This window comes from Ahaetulla prasina, chromosome 1 (assembly GCF_028640845.1).
Source record: "Ahaetulla prasina isolate Xishuangbanna chromosome 1, ASM2864084v1, whole genome shotgun sequence".
Classification (NCBI taxonomy): domain Eukaryota; kingdom Metazoa; phylum Chordata; class Lepidosauria; order Squamata; family Colubridae; genus Ahaetulla; species Ahaetulla prasina.
In genome coordinates this window covers 274,991,800-275,016,885 of record NC_080539.1, presented here as the reverse complement: position 1 = coordinate 275,016,885, position 25,086 = coordinate 274,991,800, and the positions used below count along the sequence as shown (strand labels likewise).

At 44.0% G+C, this 25,086-nt stretch overlaps 1 protein-coding gene across 1 annotated transcript; it reads right to left on the bottom strand.

The window, feature by feature from the left end:
* Window positions 1–278: 278 nt before the first annotated feature.
* On the bottom strand, window positions 279–23,831 carry LOC131187442 (alpha-1,3-mannosyl-glycoprotein 4-beta-N-acetylglucosaminyltransferase C-like). Its single transcript, XM_058161717.1, has 3 exons — window positions 23,221–23,831; window positions 15,429–15,648; window positions 279–3,715 (listed from the first exon to the last, which is right to left on the bottom strand). Exons 1-3 carry the CDS (start codon window positions 23,380–23,382, stop codon window positions 2,577–2,579), a joined length of 1,521 nt encoding a protein of 506 aa, XP_058017700.1. The 5' UTR covers window positions 23,383–23,831; the 3' UTR covers window positions 279–2,576.
* Between the last annotated feature and the right edge of the window lie 1,255 nt (window positions 23,832–25,086).

Sequence of the window (25,086 nt, the reverse complement as noted above, 5' to 3'; positions counted from 1 at the left end):
CTTTTAAAAGCATTTTTTACAACCTTTTTGGCCAAAGAGGTTGTAGAAAAAATGCTTTTAAAAGATTCTGACGATCCCAGCTGAGCTGAGGTTTTTTTTAAAACTTTTAAAAGCATTTTTTCAGCTGAAGGAAAAATGCTTTTAAAAGTAAAAAAAAAACCCTCTGATGATCGTGCAGCTCAGCGAGGACGGGTGGGGGCAGGGATTTTTGCTACCGGTTCTCCGAACCACCTTCCGCCATCGTTACCAGATTGGGGGATCCGGTCCGAACCGGGAGTGTTTCACTCCTGGGGTGGACCCAGAAGAAGGGCCTTCTCCATGGTGGCTTGCTCCCTTTGGAACATCATCCCTGCGGAGATTAGATTGGCCCCCACGTTGCCATTCTTTCACAAGGCTCTGAAGATCTGATTTTGCCAATGGGACTGGGGGCGGGGGAAGAGTGGGTTAGAGCCCATTGAGTGGCTTGTTTGACTGATCGTTGTAGCTCGTTGGTGGGAGTATTGTTTTTTATTGTTTCTATATTGTTTTTTTTTATTTTTTTAGGACACTCAGAGTAAGTGGGCGACCATATAAATTTTTTTAGATAAACAAAATAAATCAATAAAAATGCTTCACCGAAGAGGTATGTCATTTATGTCTAGGAGATAAATATCAAAATCTATCTTTACTGTCAAGGCACATCCATATGGATTTTTTGTTCCCCTACTGATTGCTTATAACAAGACCCTCATTTAATGTCTCAGCAGGTGGCAGCACCTGACTGACCTTGGCAAGGCTTAGAATCTAAGCAAGGCTGAGCCGAGTTAACTACTTGAGCTCAAGGAAATGCGAGGATTTTAGATTAGATTAGAAAGTAAAAAAGAAAAGAAAAATCCTAAAGAAGTTACAGGCCACATCTGTACTGCTGCCCAAAAAAGTATATATTATTGGGCAGTATATAACGCAGATTGGAGAGCATATTATTAACTTTTTCACAAAATATACACCCTAGTGGATACAGTCATAAAGCCCCCTAATATTAACAAATTAAAGCAGCCCTCGGTTAATGACTGCCTAATTCAGTGACTATTCAAACTTACAACAGTGCTGAAAATGGATTTAGGATCATTTCTCAAACTGAGGACCATCACAGTGTTCCCATAATCACATGGTTGTGTTCTGGGTGCTTGGCGACTGACGTGCATTTGTGGCAGTCAAAATATCCTGCAGTCACGCAATCATCATTTGTGATCTTTACGCCATCTTTCCATCAAGCAAAGTCAATGGGGAATGTGGCAGGAAGTCGCAAGTCGCAGTCATGTGACCTTGCACTGGTTACGTGATGTTTCATTTAATGACTGTGTCTCTTAGTGATAGACTTGCCGGTTCCAACTGTGACCTTTAAGTGAGGAGTACCTGTTATGGGACTGCTTCTCAGCTTTTAAGACTTATTTTTCTCTCTTCCACATTCACTTATTCTATTGCAGGTAAGTGGGCATACTTTGAAACAGGGCATCGCTTTGCAACTCACTATCATTTTTATTTTGTAAAATAAGATGGGATGCCAGAGGCATCTTTGGATGGAAGAGGCTAGAAAATCTCAATATAGTGGCCAGGACTGTATGACCAGGGATGGGCTGCTGGGGGCTTGCAGGGGTTCGGGAGAACCTCTAGCTAAGATTCTGTGCAGTTCAGTGAACCTCAAAATCCCACTCCTGGCTGGCCCTGCCCATCCCTCCCCTCCCAGGAATCCCCACACGGACCGTTTTGGATGCAGGTAAGTTCAGGGCAGGTGCAGAGGCTCGACTGGACCTACTGGAAGTTTGGGAAGGCCGGAAATTGGCCCGTTTCTAGCCTCCAGAGGGCCTCTGCAGACTGGGGAGGCTGTTTTCTCCCTCCTGGAGGCTCAAGAAAAGCCTTCAGAGCCCAGGGAGAGCAAAAACACCCCTCCCGACTGTGGTGCAGGAGGCGAACTAGGTCATGCCCACCATGGCGATGCCCACCCAGCAACCGGGAAGAGAACCCCTTGCTAAAAATTTTGAAGCCCACCCTTGTGTATGCCCTTTTCAATATGAAAGAAAGACTTTCAACTGCATGGCTGAAGCCACCATGTTAAAATTTTAAACACACATCCTCACTCCATTCTTGACAGATGTCTCTCTGCAAAGCCCAGGAGAAACAATCAGAAATTACATCTGAGGGTGGTCCTTTGTTTTGTGGTATACTAGCTAACCATTTTATTAAAAAACACTTTGGCGAGGCAAGCAACCTTACGACACTCAAGAAAAAGTCCACAGCCACAATGGCACTTTAGTATCATATCGGAAAGCTGAGCCTGGCCCATTTAGGAATATTTAAATGCTCTTCCATAATCAGAAATGAGATATTTTTAGGGGGAAAAAATTCAAAACTGTAGTCTTTGCAAAAAACTATGATCATGCTGCAATGTTGCTTTTTTTCCCCTTTTATTCTTTTTTTTGCCTTCCATGTTTTATTTTAATTAAGGAGAAACAGAACTGTTCTTCAATTACAGAAATCAGGAATTAAAATTTACAGTTATAATGAAGGCAACTGGCTTGTACAAGAGAACGTGCATTTCAATACTTCTTCACCCAAATGTTAATTTTCCTTATTCTCAGCCATTCCTTTTGCGGTGCTGTGATTAGAATCCGAAGGCACTCTATGTCATTGCTTCTTTGCTTATCTTCCAACTCAAAACGTCCATCCTTAAATGTTCCTATTTTTCTAAAAATCAGGCACGTTTGCCCATCTTCCGAATGAACTTTGAGTCTTCCCTCTTCAACATGGCCATCATAGAGGATGTCCTTAGAATATTCAGCTGAACCTGTGTAAATCTGAATCTTCTGGGCAATAATTGGATTCCCAAAAACAATGGTGAAAAAGCTATTTGCTTCCACCTTCTTGCCCCAGAACACACCTTTCCCAGGAGGGCACACATTTTCCGGCGGATAATTTAAAACAATAGAAATATTTGTGAAACATGAAGCACTAAGGAAATCTCCCGAGTCTCCCAAATCTTCTTCAAACTCGGGATCTTTGATTTCCGTTTCAATATTGTGAAATGAAGAAACCCTCCCTATGTGTTGGAAAAGGGAAGGCCGGAAGGTTATGAGAGTTTTTTGAGCCCTTGATTTATAAAACATTTCAAGAAGGTGGTCTACCGGCATGTCACGATAGAACATCAAGAGGAATCTGGCTAGCCTAGTAAGATCAGCATTATGATACAGCTTCCCTATCGAGCCCAGTGTGGAAAATGCTACTGTGGCCCAGTGTTCCATTGTATTGTGTAAGTATCTTTGTATGATGGATACAAAATTGGAGGCACAAACAATATCGTCTTCCAACATCAAATAATAGTGGGACAGATTGGCGCAGAAATTAACTAAATAAGCATAGTCCACATTTTGTTTGACTGCATAGCCAATGTCATCCCTGTTCTCCCGCTGTCCTTCTTTCAAATCCCATAACGGAGGATAACTTGCCGTAGAGCTTTGGATAACAAGTAACCTTTTTTTATTGATATGTTCACTAAACGTTGCTTTAATTTCTTCGGCAATGTTGGCATTTAGCTCATAATCATCATTGGCAAGGTATATCACTAAGACGATCTTCTTCAGTTCTTCTGGACAGCAGTGACTGAAAATGGACTCAACTGTCTCCAATAAATGCTGTTCCTTCTCTTTGTAGATCGATGAGATTCCAATGCTCATGAACTCTGGGGGGGAAAAAAGATAAAACAAGCATCTATAGCGATGATAGAGCATATCCTTTATGCCAAGCATTTCTGAAGGATTCTTTTTGCAGCAATTGGCTGCAAAAGTGGCCCCGTTTGCTGGAGGCAGCGGCCTGAGCAGCACACATGAGGCAGCTGTTCCGTGGCCAGAATTGCCTGCTGTGACTGTCACCATTAGGTAAGGAGGGCGTGAGGTGCATCATTTGGCCTCTGGATTCTTTGGGGCCACAATTAGCTGAAAAAGTGGCCACTCTTACTGGAGGCAGCGGCCAGAGCAGCTCAGCTGATCCTTGGGCTCCGATTAAGGGCTGAGCAGCCCTCAGGTGACTGGAGAAGGGAAGGACTGCCTCCTATGCTGGCTACGCCCACCTACATCTATAGAGCTTAATTTTGGGGTAGGGCTTATTTATGGCCTACCCCCCCAAAATCGGGCTAGACCTTACTTTTTGAATAGGTCATATTTTTGGGGAAACACGGTATCTATCTATCATCTGACTGACTTGGCGGAGAATGGCTAGCCATCTGTACCTGGGGCGAGTGGGACCGTTTGGGTTAGAGGGCAGAATAACGGCCCCATGGAGCCCGGGAAGTCCACGGCTCATATCACCAGCCAGAGAGCCTAACCTTGCTATAATAACCGCGCTACAATAACATCTTGACATTTTGACCGGCCTGGATGGACTGCTGACCGTTTTGTACTTTATTTATTCATGCGAAGATTTTCAACCGCGGACCTTCTTGCCCTGCGAGACTCCCCTCTCTCGCAGGTCTGGCCCTCCACATTATCGAGGGCACATCTTGAGGACGGGTTTTGGAACCCCGAGAGATGGCATGCGAAATCTAGGAGGCTTAGGGGATTTTTAATGAACTCTTTTAGTCGTTTTTTATTGGGGGATTTTAAGGGGAATTTTAAGGGGGGGAGGGATAGGGCGGGTGATGGGGGCAGCCCGTCGGGGGGGAAACCAGTTCCAGCGCATGCTCGTGGCGACTATCAAATGGGTTCGGAGGTTATGGGGGGGGAGTGTGTTCCTTTGTGTGAGGGTGGGTCCATCTGCACGGTAAGTGGGAGGGGCAGATATGGCGGAAGGGGGATCGATCGTTTAGGGGTCACGCTCGATGTATACAGGCGATCGCGTGCCCCGATCCCCCTGACTTCTCCCGTTCCCCGGATGGTCAAGACCCTCAGAGCCTGGGCCTTCGTCTGATGTTATGCAACGCACGGTCCGTGGCCAATAAGGCCCCCCTAATACATGATCTGATTCAGGGGGTGCCACGGATATTATAGGCGCACGGAGACCTGGTTGGGCACTGAAGGGGTGCCCTGGTTGAGATGTGCCCACTGGGTTTCCGTGCATCCCATCAGCCGAGGGCCCAGGGTAGGGGTGGGGGGGTGGCGGTTGTTATTAAAGAGAGTCTAGAGCCAAAGGAGACCACTGTACCTCAGATTGCCGGGTGTGAATCCTCTTGTGAGGTGGGGTCATAGATGTCAGATGGGCTTGCTGGTCGCGCACCTGGCTCCTTGCTGCGTGACAGCCGCCTGCCCGAGCTTCTGGAGGTGCTTGCCGGGTGGTAGTGGAGACCCCAGACTTTTAGTCATGGGGACTTTAACTTGCCATCTGCTGGCTCGCCATCGACAGTAGCTCGGGAGTTCATGGCCTCCATGACAGCCCTGGACCTGACTCAAGTAGTGGATGGCCCTACTCACATCGGGGAGGCACACTGGACCTGATTTTCATCTCTGGTCAGTGGTTGAAGGATCTGGACTTGAGAGATATAGTCACAGAACCTTTGTCATGGTCAGATCACTCTCCTTCGCCTGGACTTTCTGACCGCCACCCAACACCGCAGGGAGACGGAACCACACGCTGGTACCGCCCCAGGCGCCTGATGGACCCAGAGAGGTTTCGGACGGAGCTTGGGCCATTCCTGAGGATCTGGCTCACGGCACGGCAGAGGAACTAGCCGCAGCCTGGGAACGGGCTGCGGCTGGGGCTTTAGACTGTCGTGCCTCTGCGGCCTCTGACCCGGCGCAGATCCCAACCGCCCTTGGTTCTCCGAGGAGCTGAGGGGATGAAACGCCGGAGAAGACGCCTAGAGAGTTCTTGGAGGTCCAGCCGCTCAGAGGTTGATCGACACTAGTTAGATCCTATACTAGGACCTACCTAGTGGCACTGAGGGAAGCGAGGCGTTGCTACGCCTCCTCCCTCATTGCGTCGGCAGATAACCGCCCAGCTGCCCTGTTTCGGGTGACCCGCTCCCTCCTTCACCAGGGGGAGCGGGATGACCCGTTGCAGGGACGTGCTGAGGAGTTTAACGGTTATCTATACGATAAAATCGTTCAGCTTCGGGACGGTCTGGACCAAAATTGTGGCGATTCGGACGGGGCGTCTGAGGGCGGTCTTGGTGATATTGTCTGGGATGAGTTTGACCCTGTGGCTCCCGAGGACATGGACAGGTTGCTGGGTAGATTGAATGCCACCACGTGTTTACTAGACCCGTGCCCTCCTGGCTGGTGCTGGCCACTCAGGAGGTGACACGAGGCTGGCTCCAGGGATTACGAGTGCTTCCTTGTTGGAGGGAGTCTTCCGCCGCCTTGAAAGAGGCGGTGGTGAGGCCCTCCTCAAGAAGCCTTCCTGACCCGCTGTTTTAGGTAATTATCGTCGGTCTCCAACCCGCCGCGGCGAAGGTTGTAGAGAGTATGGTGGCATATCAGTTTCCCCTGCACCTGGAGGAAACTGTCTATCTAGACCTGCTCCAGTCCGCTTCCGCCCGGTTACAGCACTGAGACGGCTTTGGTCGTTGGTGGATGATCTCTGGAGGGCCAGGGATAGGGGTTGTTCCTCTGCCCTGGTCCTATTAGACCTCTCAGCGGCTTTCGATACCATCGACCATGGTATCCTGCTGCGCCGGTTGAGGGATTGGGAGTGGGAGGCACCGTATCGGTGGTTCTCTCCTATCTCTCTGACCGGTCGCAGACGGTGTTGACGGGCAGAGGTCACCCCGCGCCTCACTTGTGGGTGCCGCAGGGCCGATTCTCTCGCCCCTTCTGTTCAACATCTATATGAAGCCGCTGGGTGAGATCATCAGTGGCTTCGGTGTGAGGTACCAGCTGTACGCTGATGACACCCAGCTGTATTTTCCACACCGGGCCACCCCAATGAAGCTATCGAAGTGCTGTCCCGGTGTTTGGAAGCCGTACGGGTCTGGATGGGGAGAAACAGGCTCAAGCTCAATCCCTCCAAGACGGAGTGGCTGTGGATGCCGGCATCCCGCACAGTCAGCTGAGTCCACGGCTGACTGTTGGGAGCGAGTCATTGGCCCCGATGGAGAGGGTGCGCAACTTGGGCGTTCTCCTGGATGAACGGCTGTCTTTGAGGACCACCTGACGGCCGCCTCCAGGAGAGCTTTCCACCAGGTTCGCCTGGTGCGCCAGTTGCGCCTTTCTAGACCGGGATGCCTTGTGCACAGTCACCACGCCTTGTGACGCCTCGCCTGGATTACTGCAATGCTCTCACATGGGGCTCCCTTGAGGGGCATCCGGAGGCTGCAGTTAGTCCAGAATGCAGCTGCGGGTGATAGAGGGAGCCCTCGTGGCTCCCGTGGTGACACCTATCCTGCGCAGACTGCACTGGCTACCTGTGGCCTTCCGGTGCGCTTCAAGGTGTTGGTGAACGCCTTCAAAGCGCCCATGGCATAGGGCCGGGCTATTTACGGGACCGCCTGCTGCCACCGAATACCTCTCACCGACCCGCGCCTCACAGAGAGGGACTCTCAGGGTGCCGCCGGGCGCGACAGTGTCGCCTGGCGACGCCCAGGGAAGGGCCTTCTGTGGGGCTCCGCCTCTGGAACGAACTCCCCAGGACTCCAACTTCCGGACCTCCGAACCTTTCGTCGCGAGCTCAAAACTCACTTATTTATCTGCGCTGGACTGGGTTAGTTTTAAATTTATGGGTTTTTAATGGGTTTTTATTCTAAATTTTTAATTTTGGCCAATTTAATAAGTTTTTTAAATTGTATTTTAATTGTATTCATATTGTATCATGGTGTATTTTTACTTGGCTGTAAACCGCCCTGAGTCCTTCGGGAGAAGGGCGGTATAAAAATTTAAATAATAAATAAATAAATAAATAAATAAATAATAAATCTATCATCTAACTATCTATTATCTATCTAACATCATCTCTATCATCTATCTATCATCTATCTAAGTCATTTTTCTATCTATCCATCATCATCTCTATCATCAATCTATGTATCATCTATCATCTATCTATCATATCTATCTATCTGTCTGTCTATCATCTCTATAATCTATCTATTTTATCTATCTATATCTATCATATCTATCTCTCTATCTCTCTATCATATATCATCCATCCATCCATCATCTATCTACAGTATCTATCTATCTATCTATCTATCTATCTATCTATCTATCTATCTATCTATCTATCTATCTATCTATCTATCTATCATCTATCTATCATTATCTATCTATCTATCTAGCTATCTATCTATCTATCTATCTATCTATCTATCTATCTATCTATCTATCTATTTATCATCTATTTATCTATATTTCTGTATCTATCATCTCTATCATCTATTTTATCTATCTATCTATTTCATCTCTTATCATCTATTTTATCTATTATCTATCTATCTTTCTGCATGTATCTATATATCATCAATCTGTCATCTATCTATCTCTATCATCTAGAATCTATCAATCATCTATCTTTCTTTCTGTATCTATCTATATCTATCATCTATCTGTCATCTATCTGTCATCTATCTGTCATCCATCTTTCTATCTATCTATCTATCTATCTATCTATCTATCTATCTATCTATCTATCTATCTATCTATCTATCTATCTTATATCTCTCTATCATCTATCATCTATCTATTTTATCTCTCATTTTTCTATCTATCATCAATCTATCTGTCATCTATCTGTCTCTATAATCTATCTATCATCTATAATCTATCAATCATCTATCTTTCTTTCTGTATCTATCTATCTATCTATCTATCTATCTATCTATCTATCTATCTATCTATCTATCTATCTATCTATCTATATCTATCATCTATCTGTCATCTATCTGTCATCTATCTATCTATCTATCTATCTATCTATCTATCTATCTATCTATCTATCTATCTATTATCTATCTTCTATCATCTATTTATTTATTTCCCCCTCCCCATCTTGCTACTGTGCCTTTGGACAACATTAAAAGCAATAAAACCATGAAAAATAGATATTTCTAATAACAATAAAAAACAATAAATTGTAACAAATTACAATTAAAGTTGTGGATGGAGGAAGCAGGATGTTTGGGGTTGGGGGGAGGTGGGATCTTCTATTAATCCATCAACCATTTCCAGCATGATAGTTCCCCTTTATGGCCTCAAGACAACTGGCCAAGCTGGGTTTTCAGGCTCTCGTGGAAGGCCAGGAGGGTAGAGGCAGTTCTCATTGTAGGGGGTGGGTGGGGAGGCAAGATTTTCCTGGACCCTGCCAGCTTCAGAGTTTTTTTCCTCAATTCAGATATCTTGTATATAGTCATATACAATGGATGGATTTAGAAAAGCATGAATATAAGACTGTTAATACTGTATATCACAGGTTTCTTGAGTAATCTCACAGAGCATCAAAATCTGGGGAAATGTGAAAATACCTTATATCACGAAAGTATTCTTCCTTCTTCAATGAGCCATGTATTATGACCCAGGTAGTCAAGTTCTAGAGAGTTCTTTATTTGTCTTAACAAATGTTCCAGCCAACAGCCCACCCATGACCGGTAAGGCTCCACCCGCACGCTACCCTAAAGGCAGCCACCCTCAATTTCCCAAACATAGCCCTGGTGGTATAAAGAAGGATCCATCCCACCACTAAAAGAATCTAACAGCAAAGAATGTAACGATGAAATAGTTAAAGCAAACCTCTTTAACACATTCTTTGGCTCAGTCTTTGTTAACAGTGATGGCTCATATCCGACATTCCCCAATCGTACCAACAATGAGTACAACGACTTAACACATATAGACTTCACAGAAGATAATGTTCAAAAAGCTCTTTGCAAACTGAAACCATCTTTATCTATTGGGCTTGATGGACTATGTGCATACTTCTTAAAAAAACTTTCCACTAATATAGCAGAACCCCTAAGCATAATCTTTGATAAAGCTTTCATGACCAGTTCCCTTCCCAAACTTTGGTCTCTAGCCACAGTCATTCCTATCTTCAAAAAAGGAGATCCCAGCTTATTTGAAAATTACAGACCAATCTCTCTATGCTGCATCACCTGCAAAGTAATGGAATCTATCATCAACCAATCCATTACCCTCCACCTAGAAACAAACAACCTACTCTCTAATAAACAATTTGGTTTCAGAAAAAAATTATCATGTAACTTACAACTTCTCTGCTGCAAAAACATATGGACTACTCGGGGAGTAGTAGCCCTCGGGGCTCCCACGTAACACCTCTCCTGCGCAGACTGCACTGGCTGCCTGTGGCCTTCCGGGTGCACTTCAAGGTTTTGGTAACGATCTTCAAAGCGCTCCATGGCATAGGGCCGGGCTATTTACGGGACCATCTGCTGCTACCGAATACCTCTCACCGACCCGTGCGCTCTCACAGAGAGGGACTCCTCAGGGTGCCGCTAGGCAGTGCCGCCTGGCAACACCGTCTGCGACCGGTCAGAGATAGGAGGAGAACCACCGATAAGCGGTGCCTCCACTCCCAATCCCTCCAACCGGCGCAGCAGGATACCATGGTCGATGGTATCGAAGCCGCTGAGAGGTCTAATAGGACCAGGGCAGAGGAACAACCCCTATCCTGGCCTCAGAGATCATCCTGCGCGACCAAAGCCGTCTCCGTGCTGTAACGGGCGGAAACCGGACTGGAGCAGGTCTAGATAGACAGTTTCATCCAGGTGTAAGGAAACTGATATGCCACCATACTCTCTACAACCTTCGCCGCGAAGGTTGGAGACCGACGATAATTACCTAAAACAGCGGGTCCAGGAAGGCTTCTTGAGGAGGGCCTCACCACCGCCTCTTTCAAGGCGGCGGAAGACACCCTCCACCAGAGAAGCAGTTGTAATCGCCTGGAGCCAGCCTCGTGTCACCTCCTGAGTGGCCAGCACCAGCCAGGAGGGGCACGGGTCCAGTAAACACGTGGTGGCATTCAACCTGCCCAACAACCTGTACATGATAAACTTCTCCTAAAACTAAAATCCTATGGCATTTCAGGACCTCTTCACAATTGGATAACTGCTTTCCTGTCAAACAGACAAGGGCCGAGAAAGACAAGAAACAGTTCCAAAGGCAGAGTGAAGCAAAAGCCAAATGCAGGCCACAAGAGAAAGGCTAGGTCCAAAACAAAATGCGAACAGCAATCTTCCAAGTGAGGCAAGGCAAACGGCAGCAGGCATGAGTCAAAGCCAGGGAAGTGTAACCTAAAGCAAACCATTGTTCCTGGCCTCCCCTCCAGATGTTCCTTGTGAGGAGGGGTGGAGCGATGACCTCCCAAGTAGCTTTGCAACCCTTTACTTGTCTACAGCTTGCCTATGCTTCAGTCTCCTTGCCCTTGGATGGAGTAGGCAGCTGTTTCTCATCAGAGGAGATTAGCTGCCTATCAGCACCACTGCTGGTCAACAGCTGATCCTCCCCTGCACCTATGCAGATAGGCAGCTCTGACTGGTCAACCACCTTTCCCAACCCCTGAGGGGCCTGGGACAGCCTGGTCCTCAGCCCCTGGCATGCCTTCCCTGTCGGATGGTCCCAGTTCCAACTCCTCCTCCTCCGAACTGGGCTTTGAGTGGGACATAACACTATGGCAGCACAGTGGTTAGAATGCAGTACTGCCGGCTAATTCTGCTGACTGCTAGGAGTCCAATCCTCACTGGCTCAAGGTTGACTCAGCCTTCCATCCTTCTGAGGTTGATAAAATGAGGACCCAGATTGTTGGGGGGCAATACTCTGTAATTACAAAACTCTGTAAACTGCTTAGAGAGGGCTGCAAAGCACCATGAAGCGGTATATACTGTTTCTCAACCTTAACACTTTTAGAATGCAGTACTGCCGGCTAATTCTGCTGACTGCTAGGAGTCCAATCCTCACTGGCTCAAGGTTGACTCAGCCTTCCATCCTTCTGAGGTTGATAAAATGAGGACCCAGATTGTTGGGGGGCAATACTCTGTAATTACAAAACTCTGTAAACTGCTTAGAGAGGGCTGCAAAGCACCATGAACAATACTACTACCCTTCAAAAGACCTTGACTTTGTATCCAATTGGTCTAAAACTTGGCACCTCCAAATCTCAACCAGCAAATGCTCAGTCTTATATATTGTGAAAAAGAACCCAAACACTAAGCACAAGCTTGATGGACATTACCTTACAGATGACCCCCATCCCGTTAAAGATCTTGAAGTTTTCATATCAAATGATCTAAATGCCAAAGCCCACTGCAACTACATATCAAAAAAGGCTCTAAGAGTTGTAAACCTAATTTTGCGTAGCTTCTTTTCCAAAAACTCTACACTACTAACCAGAGCATACAAAACATTTGCTAGACCTATTCTTGAATACAGCTCACCTGTCTGGAACCCATACCACATCTCTGACATTAATACAATTAGTCCAGAAATATTTTACAAGAAGAGTTCTCCGCTCCTCTGAAAACAACAAAATACCTTATACCACCAGACTTGAAATCCTGGGATTAGAAAACTTAGAACTCCGCCGACTCCGACAAGACCTGTGTTTAACACACAGAATCATCTATTGCAATGTCCTTCCTGTTAAAGACTACTTCAGCTTCAATTGCAATAATACAAGAGCAAACAATAGATTCAAACTTAATGTTAACCGCTTCAATCTTGATTGCAGAAAATATGACTTTTGTAACAGAGTTGTTAATGCTTGGAACACACTACCTGACTCTGTGGTCTCTTCTCAAACTCCCAAAATCTTTAACCAAAAACTATCTACCATTGACCTCACCCCATTCCTAAGAGGACTATAAGGGGCATGCATAAGAGCACAAAAGTGCCTACCGTTCCTGTCTTATTGTTCCTGTCCTATTGTACATAAGAGCATAAAAAAGCATTGTACATAAGAACATACATGAGAGCACAAAAGTGTCTACCGTTCCTGTCCTATTGTAGAAGAGGTAAGGGTATGCACGCCCCTTACCTCTTCTACACGAAACATTGCAGGCCTCAAATGTAAATTAATAAATGCAAGAAGTATTGTAAACAAATTCTTGGAATACACTACCTGACTCTGTGGTCTCTTCTCCAACTCCCAAAAGCTTTAACCAAAAACTGTCTACCATTGACCTCACTCCACTCCTAAGAGGAATATAAGGGGTGTGCATAAGAGCACAGAAGTGTCTACCGTTCCTGTCCTATTGTTTCCTTTCAATATATGTTCTTGTATATAATGTTATGACAAAATAAAATAAAATAAAAATATTGTTTCCTTTCAGTATATATACGCTTATATGTTGTATAGTTGTTTCATGCTTATGCTTATATATACTGTTGTGACAAAATAAAAAATAAAAAAAAGAAAGGCCTCAGAGTAGGAATATGCTCACAAGGCAAGGTCCAGGGTTCCAAGTCCCATCCACAAAGCAGAGTCCAGGCACAAGACAAGGGCCGAGAAAGACAAGAAACAGATCCCAGACAAGAAGCAGTTTCAAAAGCAGAGTGAAGCAAAAGCCAAATGCAGGCCACAAGAGAAAGGCTAGGTCCAAAACAAAATGCGAACAGTAATCTTCCAAGTGAGGCAAGGCAAACGGCAGCAGGCATGAGTCAAAGCCAGGGAAGTGTAATCCAAAGCAAACCATTGTTCCTGGCCTCCCATCCAGATGTTCCTTGTGAGGAGGGGTGGGGCGATGACCTCCCAAGTAGCTTTGCAGCCCTTTACTTGTCTTCAGCCTGCCTATGCTTCACTCTCCTTGGCCTTGGATGGAGTAGAGTAGGCAGCTGTTTCTCATCAGAGGAGATTAGCTGCCTATCAGCACCACTGCTGGTCAACAGCTGATCCTCCTCTGCATCTATGCAGATAGGTAGCTCTGACTGGTCAACCACCTTTCCCAACCCCTGAGGGGCCTGGGACAGCCTGGTCCTCAGCCCCTGGCATGCCTTCCCTGTCGGATGGTCAACTCCTCCTCCTCCGAACTGGGCTTTGAGTGGGACATGACACCATGGTAGCACAGTGGTTATAATGTAGTACTGCAGGCTAATTCTGCTGACTGCTAGGAGTCCAATCCTCACCAGCTCAAGGTTGACTCAGCCTTCCATCCTTCTGAGGTTGATAAAATGAGGATCCAGATTGTTGGGGGGCAATACTCTGTAATTACAAAACTCTGTAAACTGCTTAGAGTGGGCTGCAAAGCACCGTGAAGCTGTATATACTGTAAGTCAGCGTGCTATTGCTATTCTAAGGTTATACTTGATATATCAAGTATATACTGTTTCTCAACCTTAACACTTTTAGAATGCACAGACTTCAATTCCCAGAATTCCTAGCCAGGAGTCTAAGTCCATGCATCCTGAAGTCGCAAAGACTGAGAAATACTGTTCTAAAATGACAGAGAGGTCCTTGGCAGAGATTCTTTGAGCATAGTCAGTCTTTTGACCACTCTTTGTCATAAGCTTTTGTGGATTTAGGAATTCATAGAACACTTGTTTCCACATGTAGACAGCAACATGGCAAGCAGAGGAACAGGGATTTCTGTGGCAAGTCTTATATGGGATAAAGTAAGTTGTTGATTTAGCCCAGGGGTCTGCAGACTTGGCTCTTTTAAGACTTGTGGATTTCAACTCCCAGAGTTCCTCAGCCAGCTTTGCTGGCTGAGGAACTCTGGGAGTTGAAGTCCACAAGTTTTAAAAGAGCAAGTTTGCAGACCTCTGATTTAGCCAGTGTTGTGTCTGGGCCCCCTGAGTTCGCCCTGCTGCCAGAAAGTGACTTGGAAAGTGAGGGGGAAGGGCCATCAGGACTTACCTCAGGAGCACCGGCTTCCCTGGCTCAGCTCCAGGAGCCAGAAGCAGGCCAGGTGGAAGAAATAATGAGGCCTCCATCCCCTGACTCTTTCCCCCCCAGGCCACGCCTACAGACCCAGCTGACAGCAATCAGGCTTGGCTGAATCCTAGGTTTCGTAGGCAGAAGAGGAGGGAACAACAGAAGTAAGGGTGGGGCAGGCCTAGGAAGTGCTGTCATTGAGCCACACCCCACAGGATATAAAAGGCAGCAAGAGCTGGTGTGTCTCTTTGTAACAGGCAAATCCACTGATTGACTAGAGCTGAAGTTTGTGACTCACCAGCGTCATGGAAGATAACGAGGGCTCTTGGCAGACGCTGGCTCTTTTGCCGCCAGAGCTGATAATGTCGGCTAATTAAGCCATCATTCAAACGGAGGTGGAGGAGGACAGAACAGCCAGTATGGTGCTTAGATCAGACTATACAATATAGCCCACCAACTGTTCAGAGTTATTTGGAGTACTTAGAAATTGTACATTTGTAAGAGTCTCAAAACAGTGAGATGGGATATAAATTTAATAAAACAAATAAATAAAAAATATGTTTGGGCAAGCCACCATTCCAGAAATGCAGACATGAAAAGAATGATAAATTTAATAACCGTGTTATAGAAAAAGAGCCTATACTTACTCATTTTAGAGGGAGGGGATCCAACAAGATATTGATATGTAATGGGTAAATGACCCCAAGTGCTTTCCAACACGCTGATGTTTCGATTCTCTGGTTTCTTCCAAAAAGAATACTCTGGAATTATTACCTTCCTTCTTTCTGTAACCTTGAATGTAAAAAAGCATCTTTGTTTACTGGCATCCATTATCTCTATTTGTAGTTGACCGAGTGTTATCATCACCTTTACGTTAGTATGTCAGTCTCTGTATCCTGGAATAGCAGAGGTCAGTCATTCTCAACCTGCGGTCTGCGGACTCCTGGGGAGGGCCACGATTTCCTCTCAGTGGGGGCTGTGAAGGCTTGAAGGAAAGGTATGATTTACATCTTAAGCCTTGGAGATCCGTGGGCATGATCTGTGGCCACAAAAGGTATTTAAGGGGCATCCATGGTGAAGAAAAGGTTGAGAACCACTGGCAGAGGTCATTGTTCGATTTTTTTCAGAGGTTGGCAAAGTTTCCTATCAAACGTTGGTCAGCCAGAACAGGAAAGTAAGCAGGGCCTAGTTTGCTTTCTCCTTTACTGATTTATAATTGCAATTATTATTTTCCTACTTCATTTCTTACTACTAATTCCATTGTTATGCTCCCCTTATTTCATTATTACATCCTCTTTGACTTCTGTTTTACACATTTTATTTCCTAATTTTATTATTATTATTTCCCCTTTATTTCTCACTTCAGACTTATTCCTGTCTTTGATTGCTAACATATTTTTAAAAAGTCACCTCCAAGACAAACTCAGCCGCCGGTGACTTTTAGAGACACAACCATAGGGCTTTCCTGGCATGATATAAACACAGATTGCTGCTACTTTGTTCTAAGATATTGTTTCATCTTAAAATAGTTCAGTCACTGAAATTAGTATCTAAAAAATACCGTATTTTTTGGAGTATAAGACTAAAGTGACCAGATTTCAGTGATGGCAAAGCGGGACACCATTGACGGGGGGGAGGGGGGCTGCGCATGCGTGCAGAGTCTTGCCATCTGCCTGAAGGAAGAGGAGCGGCTGCTGCTTCTCCGCTCTTCCAGGCAGGCTCGGCTCTCCTCTCGGCTCTTCTCTTCCTCTTGGATGAAGTCAAGCGGCGTCTCTCCTCCCTCTAGCGCCCCCTTCTCTGCCACTCCCCCTTCTCCACCTCCTCCTCTTGCGTTGCCGCCTCCCATTTTCAGAATGGGAGTGAAACAAAAAAAAATCGGGACTTTTTGGAATTGCTGTGGGACGCGGGACAAATTATTAAAAAGCGGGACTGTCCCGCCAAAAGCGGGACATCTGGTCACTATATATAAAACGCACCTTTTCCCCCCAAAAAAGAGGGTGAAAACCTGGGTGCGTCTTATACTTTGAATGTAGCCCCACCCAGCTTCTCAAATGGAGGTTTCAGAGGCTGAAAGAAGTTTCAGAAAAGAAGCTCCCACACAGAACTTCAGAGGCCTTTTTTCTGAAGTTCTGTTTTGGAGGCTTTCAGAGGCAGAAAAAAAAAAGCAAAAAAAAGCAAGGCACAGAGCTCATAACCAAGGAACCTGTTCAGAGGTGGGTTTCAGCAGGTTCTGACCAGTTCTGGAGAACCGGTAGCATAAATTTTGAGTAGTTCGGAGAACCGGTAGTAAAAATTCTGACTGGCCCCAACCCCATCTATTCTCTGCCTCCCAAGTCCCAGCTGATTGGGAGGAAATGGGGATTTTGCAGTAACCTTCCCCTGGTTTGGGGGGGGAAATGGAGATTTTACAATATCCTTCCTCTGGAGTGGGGTGGGAATGGAGATTTTACAGTATCCTTCCCCTGCCATGCCCACCAAGCCACGCCCACCAAGCCACATCTACAGAACCGGTAGTAAAAAAAATTTGAAACCCACCACTGAACCTGTTGCTAAAATTCATCTCTGGGAACACCTGATTGGGGATATTCCGGGAGGCCAATCCACCTGCCAATCAGCTTTTTTCTTATTTTCCTCCCAAAAAACTAAGGTGCATCTTATACTTCGAAAAATACGATATTGTAGATATTACAAAATACAAAAATATCGTGAGAATGCTTCTGAAACTTCCAAACAACACTCAAGGCAATCTACTGAAGGCGGTGGGATTGTGTGTGTAGCTCTGTGTGTTTTCAAATGAAACTGGACTCCTAGCTGTGTGGTTTCTTGGAACCATGTTTGGTTTGCCGTTGTCTTCTCCTTAAGGTAAAAAGACAAAGATTAGCCCAAAGTCATTCATTTGGCTTTGGATGAAGCACTCCTATGTCTGTACTCTTAGTCCAGCACTTAACCGTTAGATCAACCATTAGCTCAGACATTATGGTTACAAATGTAAGTTTGCTGTAGATTTCCAGCAAACAGATGGGAATGCATATTGAAACTTTAGGCGTCAATACAATCAAGGTCAAATGTCTTTCTAAAAGAGGTAGAATAACATCTGGCTATCCTCAGCTCAGAAGTCCTACCAAAGTGGTTGCATAGTGCCTCTGTTGTGACTCATCCTCCCTCCTCTCCTCAGCTGGGCCCCTCCCGTCTCCAACCGGGCCTTTTATCAGACTCCAAGTCTGATAATGAAGAAGAATGGCCTGTCATGCCTCCAGCCCCCGGCCCTGGCCCCATGCCCGGAGAGGATTCCAGGAGTGAAAGGAGTAGCTCAAGAAACCTCACTCATACAGCGTGTGTTCCTTTGGCTCAGCCTTCAGAGCAGGAAGCCAGCCAGGTGCTGGAATTATTTGGGCCTACTCCCTCTGACCCCTCCCTTTCCGAGACGCTGACAGCAGATCGGTGGGAGGACCCTCGGTTCTGGAGATCTGAGAGGCAACGCCAGCAGAAGGAAGGGTGGGGCAGGATAAATGGATAAATGGATAAATGCTGAGTCATGGAGCCACACCCCACAGCCTATATAAAGAATCTGCTTTTGGCATTCCAACCTTGAGTCAAGCAAAGTCTTATCTAGTTTGCTGATATCGGACCCTATCGCTGAAGTCACAACTTGGACTCCTGCCTGCCCTGATAAACCTCGAAGGAACTTGGCAAGCTGCAGAGGCTTTGTTGCCAAGTTTGTTACGGACTTCCTTGACTCATTCGTCGGAGTCAGGGTGGAACACGACAGCCTCCTTGTGGTCAATATAACTGAAAACTACTGCACTGTATAAATTCATTAAAAATGGGGGGAGAGCCCTCCTAGAGCTTAGATCTGTGATGGCAAACCTATGGCACGCATGCCACAGGTGGCACGCAGCGCTATATCTGTGGGCATGCGACTGTTGCCCTAGCTAAGCTCCAGCGTGCATGCGTGCACTGGCCAGCTGATTTTTGGGTCTTCTGAGCCCATTGGAAGTCGGGAAACGGGTTGTTTCCTGTCTTCGGAGAGCCTCCAGGGTGGAGGAAGCCATTTTCACCCTCCCCAGGCCCCTAAAAAGCTTCTGGAGCCTGAAGAGAGTGAAAAATGGACCTACTGGGCCCATTGTGCCATGGTGTGCCAAAAGCGGGGGGAGCACAAGTCATGTGCATGCGTGGGGGGGCACATTGAATTATGGGTGTGGGTGCATGTGTGCACAACCCACCCGCATTCCCTCCGCTTTTGGCACGTGACGGCAAAAAGGTTAGCCATCACTGGCTTAGATAATGGGCGTGATTTCCAAGATGGGGCTGTGATATATTTGTATTTTTCTGGTTTGGGAACTTAAGGGAAGCTGAACTATATATACTCTAGTGCAGAAGTGGGTTTTAGCAGGTTCTGACCAGTTCTGGAGAACTGGTAGTGGAAATTTTGAGTAGTAGTAGTTTTGAGTAGAGAACCGGTAATTATCACCTCTGACTGGCCCCACCCCCATCTATTCTCTGCCTCCCGAGTCCCAGCTGATTGGCAGGAAATGGGGATTTTGTAGTATCCTTCCCCTAGAGTAAGGTGGGAATGGAGATTTTACAGTATCCTTCCCCCACCATGTCCACCAAGCCACGCCTACCAATCCACACCCACAGAACCGGTACTAAAAATTTTTGAAACCCACCACCGTTCTAGTGATAGCTTCTCAATACTAGCACCGGGGGGGGGGATTATTCTGTATTTTTTTTCTTCAGATTCCCATTTAATTTGATGAAAGAAAAACCCCTTCTGACATGATTTCACAGCAGAAAAGATTTCACATTAGAGAAAGTCTCAAGGGTAGAATATGGTGTTCTTGACCTTTTAAAGTTAGGAGCTGGCCAAGGAGTGTCTTTTACTGCTTAGCTCTCTCTTTCCTGGTCTGCAGCCTCTTGGCTTCCCAGTGGTAGTGAAATCCTAAAGGAAAACATCAGGAATAGTATCTCTCCCATGGAGATTTTTCAGTAGTGGTTCTCCTGTCATCTCCTGAAGAGTTTCTCGTGATGAATATTTTTTTGTCTTGGAAATATTGTCCACCCACTTGCTATACTGGGACGGTGTGGTGGCTCATTGTTGCCTGGAAAGCCCAGGTTTGAGACCGTTGGGTCAGTGGGCGGAGCCTCCCACCAGTTTTACTACCGGTTCTATAGAACCAGTCTGAACCGGGGGCAACCGACCACTGGACTGTATGGCTGTAACTTGGTTGCTTGTATCCTTACGATTTATATTGATATTGATTGTTTCCTGATTGCTTATTTGTACCCTATGACTATCGTTAAGTGTTGTACCTTAGAATTCCTCACAATAAAAATAAAGAGATAGGAAAGAATAATAAAAAGAAAGAAAAGAAAAGAAGCAATACCAACTTCACATATTACTTCTTCTTACAGTCCATTTTTAAAATTAATCCATCTTCTCAAATTCAATTTTTTTTCCACTTGTACATTCCTTCAAATTTCATAAGTCCATTTCTCAAATTACAGTCCATCTTCTCGAACTCAAATTTTTATCACTTATATATTTCTTCAATTGCCATAACATTTAATGTCCATTCTTCTTACAGTCCATTTTAAAAATTAGTCCATCTTCTAAAATTTAAATTTTTTTCACCCACTTGTATATTCCTTCAAATTTCATAAGTCCATTTCTTAAATTACAATCCAGTTTCTCAAATTCAAATTTTCATCACTTATATATTTCTTCAATTGTCATAACATTTAATATCAATCTTCCAATACTACTCCATCAATCATCAAACATATCATAAAACAAATAATATTTAACAGTAAACAAGTTAAAATCATTACATCCACATTATCTAAATTCATAAATTTCACTTTCCATCCTTCACAATTGAGTAATATCATCCCATAGATTTATACCATACAAATAGCAAATAACAAAATCCTATAATTTATATCCTAAACAAATCAATTCCAAAATTAACCATAATCATCATATTCACATCTTAAACATTCCTCCCTCTCCCATTCTATTTTCCATCATTTCCAAACCAGTTAACTTAGCATCTAACAACAAAGGATTCCACTCTTTAAAACATTAATATAAAAATGTCTCGCTTTCATAACTGAATTAAGAAAATACTTTCTACCTCTAAAATTCACTGACAAACCCATTGGGACTTCCCATCTAAAATATATCTGATATTTCTTAAACTCATCCACCAAAAAAGCAAATTCTCTTCTGTTTCTTAACATTTTAGGAGGAATTTCCTTCATCATTTTTATATCTTGTCCCAATATTTGAAATTTATTTTTATAAAAGGCTTGCAAAATTTCATACCTAACCTTTTTAGTTGTAAAATAAATAACCACATCCCTAGGTACTCTATTTTGTCTTGCCCACCAAGAATTAACACGATAAATTCTTTCAATATTAAACTCAAAATCTTCTGGCTCCACACCCTTTATCTGAGCAAAGGCTTGCGTAAAAATCTCTTTTAAATTTTCCTTCCTATTTTGTTTCAACCCCCTCACCCTTATAGCATATTCCATTAATCTATATTGTAATATTGCTCTTTCTTCATCTGCCCTATCTACCTTTGCCTTTATATCTTCCATCTTATTATCTAAGTTCCAATTGTTTTGATTTTTTTGAATTTCTTCTATTTTCCTTTGCAACTCTAAATTAGCTTTATTAAATTTCAAGATCATCCTGCATCTGAATACAAGAGCTTAATATTTGCAATTGCATCCTTTACCATTTTCATTTCCTCTTCTGCTCTTCCACCACTTCCTTAAAATCCAACATCTCTTTCTCTATTTCATCAAATTTTGATCTATTTCTAAAAATGACTCTCCAAAACTCCTGTAAAAATTTCTTTTGCCTTTGGGGTGCTGTGTTAGTGTGTTTTAAGCTCCCAAGTTATCATTGGTGGTTTGCCATGGAGCCCAGAGATCTCTATTTATTCTAATGCATACCAGTTCTGCCCAGAGGATTTCATTTGCTTTCTTCTCTCCTATCTTCGCAGCAAATATCCTCAGGGGCTTACAGTCTTCTTACAAACAAATGCTAGAACTCCAGTTTCTGCTCCGTCCGTTACAATCCATCATAAATCAATTCCTGCGTGGAAATTGGGCGCTTCGTTTGTTTGCCATAAAGGCAAATGCCTCTCCCAGCCAGGAGCTTATCAGGTTATAGAAGGAGAACTCCCGCAAGCCTTGAAGCTTATTAGGTGTCTCAACTTCAGCCTGAATGCTCATCTTTCCTCTTGCCCGATGGAAAGAATCCCAAGCTGTCGGACCCAGATTTATGATGTCCTGACAGCTTTACAGACTAGGGAGTTAGCAGCTAAATCATAGCTGCTTCTTCACGAAGCGGAGCCAAAGCGGAAGTCGTATCTTCTCTTTTTATGTACACTGAGAACGTATGCACCAAGACAAATTCCTTGTGTGTCCAATCACGCTTAGCCGATAAAAATTCTATTCTATTCTATTCTATTCTATTCTATTCTATTCTATTCTATTCTATTCTATTCTATTCTATTCTATGCAACTATTTGCCTAGTGTTACTGATTATATTCTATGCATGAGTCTATAGAACCATAGACATTCTGCAGAGTTGCCCTATACCTACCTTTTATATTGAAATACTTTATAAGAATAATACATATTTAACACATGAGATCCACTTTGGTGTAATGGTTACAATATGGGGCTAGAAACCTGGAGACCATGAGTTCTAGTCCTGCCTTAGGCACAAAGACAGCTGGATGAACTTGAGCCAGTCACTTTTTCTCAGGCTCAGAAAGGAGACCTTGGACCACTCCTGAGAACCTTGCCAAGAAAACTGCAGGGGCGTCTTTAGGTAGTCTCCAAGAATCGGACACGAAGAATCAGATCAGAAGAAAAAAAACATGATTAATTCCAATGCTACTCTAGTTGTACTACAATGTCACACATGTGTCACATATACTACACACACACACACACAAATACACATACTGAAAAGTCAGACACCCCGAAGGATACAAATCAAGTAAAACAAAATGCAAACATCTTAAGAAAATATAAAAGATTTTCATGACTAATTCAAGGGGGCAGTGTTCATCTCCGATTCTCAGCCATGGCAGCCTGTGCTGGCTGAGATATGCTTCTATCATCATATGGCTGGCATTAAAATATGGAATGCAATAACCTTTCCCATGGAAGTGTTACCTATTTATCTACTAGCATTTGCATGCTTTCAAACTGCTAGGTTGTTCGGGTCTCAAACTCGGGCCAACAGCCCTGACAAGCGGTATCTTGAGCTATCGCATCACCCAAAACAAGACTTCATTTATTTCATTTTTAGTTGCTATTGTAAGAATACAAAAGATTTAAAATTAACAAAAACAAAAAACAACACCACTATGCAGAATTGGATACACAACTTTTTTTTTTCAAATACTTACCGTGGGTGCTATCATTCTGGAGCATTTGCAACTCTTTTTGCCTTGCTTCCAGATCATAGCTAATAATATAAAGAGTCCTAAGAGAAACCATAGTCTGATGACGTTTCCACAAGTGAAGGTTAAGGACTTGCGTCCATTCTTAGATTTCATTGTAGTTTTCATTCCAAGACCCTTTAAATGCAAGCAACAAGCATTAAGGATCTTCTACAGCAATAAAGCTACAATTGCATTTGAGCTGATATTTTTATATTTTAATACAAATGTTAATGACTGTTACTGAAGAACTCTTGAAAGCAACCAAATTTTTAAAAAATATTTAGTGAGATGTTCATTTATACCTTCAAGAGCTGATCATGCATATCTGCTTTTCTAGAGAGGTAAGCTAATGGTTACTTCCCCCAATTCCCCACCTTAATGCTGCCAAAAGAGGATGCTTCCCGTTTTATAGTATAATATTTACATACCATTCAAAAGAGATAGTTAACAAGCTAAGGAGGAAACAAAAGGCCAGAGCACATTCTCTCCAGCAGCCAAAACCCAGATAAGCAAGGATTAACACTAGGCAAACAATCAAGCAGAAAACAATACCTTAATCAAGAATCTGCCAAAGAGAAAATCACAGCCCCACCAACACCAGAAGGACAAGCTGCTGTATATAAACAGGGAGCAAACCTCACTTACTCAAACTGATGGTGTTACCTAGTTAGGTAATGAAACATTTGCAAGCAAACAGACAAATTCAGGGAGCACCAAGGATTCCATAGTATCATATATTAGGAGTGTGTTTTAACCAGAGAAAGCTGGTTAAAAAAAAAAGCCAAGATTTTCTCACATGGATAAGGAATAGCAAGTCTATAAATCAACATCAGATCTTATACAAGGATCATGAATTTGCCTTGCTGAGGATAAGCCAAACAGAATAAATAAAAACCAAGTGATCTTCTGTTAATGGAAAAGCTGCTGTGCTCCATTTTTCATTTGGCAAAAGTTAGATCTTAATGGCATTAGTTGCATGCATGTATACTTGCTTGCTTCTTTATTTTGAAATAGGTTTTTTCAAATCTGCTTGTTTTGTACATTGACCTCTAACCTAACATCTTCAAGATTACAAAGAATACAACAATGCAATTGCTATTTAAAACAAAGGGAACATAAAAACACAATACTATAATATAATAATACATAATAATAATAATCTTAATAATAATAAGATAATAATTAATTAATAATAATAATAATAATATTTTAATTTGTATACCGCCTTCTCCGAAGGACTCAGGGCGGTGAACAGGCAGATAAAATACATACATACAATAATTAAAACATCCCTTAAAAACTAATTTAAATGCCCAAAATATTAAAAACATTTCATAAAATCACAGAATTTTAAAACCCATCCAATAAAAATAAGAATCAGGCTAGTCCAGCCATACGGAATAAATAAGTTTTAAGTTCGCGAAAGGTCCTAAGGTCAGGTAATTGTCAAGTCCGAGGGAAGTTCGCTCCACAGGGAGCCCCACACAGAGAAGGCCCCTGGGGCCGCCAGTCGACACTGTTTGGCTGACGGCACCCTGAGGAGTCCCTCTGTGGGAACGCACGGACGATGGGAGATAGAAGCCGGCAGTAGACGGTCCCGTAGATAGCCCGGTCCTAAGCCATGGAGCGCTTTAAAGGTGGTAACCAATACCTTGAAGCGCACCGAAAACAACAGGTAGCCAGTGCAGTCTGCGAGGATAGGTGTTATGGGAGCCCGAGACGCCCCTCAATAACCCGCAGCCGCATTCTGAACTAGCTGAAGTCTCCGGGTGCTCTTCAAGGGAGCCCCATGTAGAGAGCATTGCAGTAGTCCAGGCGAGAGGTAACGAG